The following is a 3,025-nucleotide window of genomic DNA, read 5'->3' on the forward strand; positions in this document are numbered from 1 at the left end:
TTGGCAATTGGGACCACTGTGCGCCGTCGAGTACAGATCGTTCGGAATAACGTTGTATTAAATATAGTTAATAAAGTAGTGTCTATCTATATGGTCGAATTGGAGCCTTCACATCTCTCGAACCTAACACATGCAAACAAATCACGTGCAAGTGTAACGAAGAAGAGTGTGATATGATATGATATGATAAAATTGTTGGAGACATGGAGCAAATCGAACGTGATCTATTGGAGCAATCCTGTCGAGTCGCCACCTTGGGTGAATATTTCGCGTGGGTGCAGCGATGCGACGAGTGCTTGTAACGACTCGAAGAGCACGGTCGAGTCAAGCGTCCGCGGCTCTCGATCGGACACAAGCAATCTGTGGCGGCGAGCATCGCGCGACTCGTAGGCGCAAAGACTTTATTGGAGAGACGCTTTATACACATCGGTGGTAATTATGCGGGTGGTGGCGCGGAGAGACTCGTTTGGCGAGAAATCGATACCGCGTCTGAAAATCGTATTTTGACCGGTGTAGTGATTAACACAGATTATATCGAGCCGCGACAATTTTTGGGAGACGCTTGCGATATAGTGCTCGAGCGAGTGCAAGACGTTTTACAAATACGCAACATCGTAAAAGTGAACACTGCCTTCAACGGTGAATTTGTGACATGTGAAAAACGTGCGGACAAAAGTATCAACACGCGAAACTGTGAACTCTTTCGTACGACAGATTTGCGCGAGTGGTACGAGCAGCGCGTCATCGAGCCTACCTTAGCGTCCCTTGAAGAGTTTCAGGAACGCGATAGTGGGTAGGCGTTATCGCGCACACAATTTGACAATTAATATAAACAAGTACAATCCACTGCACGCGAGGTGTTACGTCGAATTACCGCGAGAAATACTCCATGATCAAAAAATTCCCGGAATTTATTCATAAAATTGAAAATACAAAATTATTATTGCAAATCGATATTGTCCCCCTCAAAGTACTCCCCCCCCCCCCCCAACTGCAACGCACATATGCCAACGCTTGATCCAATCGTCGAACTCCTTTTTATACTCGGCTTTTGGTATGTCGAAAAGGGCCTTCGTCGATTTTTGGATTATCTCCTCTCTACTGCTAAAACGCGTTCCTCGATCGGAGCGGATTTTTGACTTTATTGAACAGGAAGAAGTCACACGGTGCCGAATTAGGCAGCTGCTGGATTAGTACTGTGTTTGGCCAAAAAGTTACGAATAACCCATGCATTGTGGGACGGCGCGTTATCATGATGCAAAATCCAGGAGTTGTTCCTCCACATTTCCGACCGTTTCCGTCGAATTGCGTCACGCAAACGCCTCATAACGCCCAAATAGTACTCCTTGTTGACAGTCTCACCCTCCGGCAAGAATTCGTGATGCACAACACCATTGTAATCGATGAAAACCGTGAGCATTGCCTTCTTTTTGACTGGAAACGGCGTGTTTTTTTCGGTTTCGGTATGCCACTCGTACACATAGTTCTCTCCATAGAATCATTGCCGTAACAGTTCTTCAACATTTTCAGTGTTTTTACACCGTTGAATCCGTTCTTGACGCAAAATTTAATGCAAATTCATTTTTTAAAAAGTGAAAAATCGACGAGCGCGAAAAAGTTGGTGTACTCAAAATGATGCTACTTTCACAAATGTGAAGCTATGATGATGAAATTTGGCAGGAATGACAGTGACATTTGTGTCTCAACACTCACATAAAATGGTTTTTGAATCGGGTGACCAGGGGCGCCACATGGTGGCAATTCCGGGAACTTTTTGATCATGGTAGTAAAACTGAAGAAAGCGGTAATTAACGTGTAATCTAAGGACAATACAAGTTTCGCGTGGTCAGTGGTGGCTGCTCTGCATCCAACTGAAAAACACGCAGAACGAGAATCGTCCTATCCCGATTATACACTCAGATGCAAAAAAAGCGGTACACTAAAAATTTGGGAAAAATTTACCAAATTTCACGTGATCATAATTTAGTAAATAATGAAGATAAAAATAAATTTAAAAATGGAAAATGAAGCTCCAAATGTCCTCTTTAAGAATATTTGAATGGCAATTATGCTCGGCTATTTTTTTCAAAATGGCGAATGATAAAGTGAGAGGATGCAAAATTGAGAATTGAACATCCGAGTTTGTGACGGTCCATGACGTGAATCAGGTATCACAGCGTAATGTAACGAAGTGTACATGAAAGTATAGAGTGTTAGCTTTAAAATGCTTGTTTACCGAGCACGATACGATCATTTTTCGCGGAGTTACGCACATTTAAAGAAAAAAGCGCTTTATTCTTTAAATGTGCATAACTCCGCGAAAAATGATCGTATCGAGCTCGGTAAACAAGCATTTTAAAGCTAACAGTCTATACTTCCATAGGCTCTTCGTCACATTAGGCTGCGATACCTAATGTACGCTATGCGCTGTCGTAAACTCGAAGCTTTATTTATCAACTTTGCATGCTCTCCTTTAGTCATCCGCCATTTTGAAACAATCGTCGCGTACAATTTCGATTTTAATTTCGAAAAGTAGGATTTCACAGCTTTCAAACCGTTTTTGAAATTTTGTACTGGGGTATTTAGGTGCCGAGATATTCAATTCCGAATTTGCAACAAGGTCAATTCATTGTCTTTCAAATTATGGTCGTAATTCTCTCCAATATGAATGGCATGAAATTTTACTGATCGGAATGGCATCTCGCACGTGCGTGTGTGCGTGTGTGTATGTGTGTGTGTGTGTGTGTGTGTGTGTGTGCGTTTGCATACCGCAAGGATAAGGACCCCCTGGTTCGTCAGTTTCACAGTATTTTAAGACTCCACACCCTCCTTGTGGTGTGTGTGCGCGTGTGTGCGCGCGCGTGCGTTTGCATACCACAAGGATAAGGACTCCGTGGTTCGTCAGTTCCACAGTATTTTAAGGCTCCACACCCTCCTGGTAGTTTGTGTGTGTGTGTGTATGTGTGTGTGCGCGCGCGCGTTTGCATACCACAAGGATAAGGACCCCGTGGTTCGTCAGTTCCAC

The 3,025-nt window shown here is 43.4% G+C and overlaps 1 protein-coding gene across 1 annotated transcript; it reads left to right on the plus strand.

The window, feature by feature from the left end:
• Positions 1-203: 203 nt before the first annotated feature.
• Positions 204-860, plus strand: LOC105566490. The gene is made up of 2 exons (XM_012020549.1): positions 204-258; positions 313-860. Exons 1-2 carry the CDS (start codon positions 204-206, stop codon positions 795-797), a joined length of 540 nt encoding a protein of 179 aa, XP_011875939.1. The 3' UTR covers positions 798-860.
• The last annotated feature ends 2,165 nt before the right edge of the window (positions 861-3,025 follow it).

This window comes from Vollenhovia emeryi, unplaced genomic scaffold, assembly GCF_000949405.1.
Source record: "Vollenhovia emeryi isolate VEMERY1.0 unplaced genomic scaffold, V.emery_V1.0 DF943202.1, whole genome shotgun sequence".
Classification (NCBI taxonomy): Eukaryota; Metazoa; Arthropoda; class Insecta; order Hymenoptera; family Formicidae; genus Vollenhovia; species Vollenhovia emeryi.

Bases quoted from the DNA above. Each gene is read 5' to 3' on its own strand.
- LOC105566490 (XM_012020549.1), top strand. From the start codon at position 204: ATGGAGCAAATCGAACGTGATCTATTGGAGCAATCCTGTCGAGTCGCC. The intron at 259-312 runs GTGAATATTTCG...AACGACTCGAAG, and splicing joins CTGTCGAGTCGCCACCTTGG to AGCACGGTCGAGTCAAGCGT.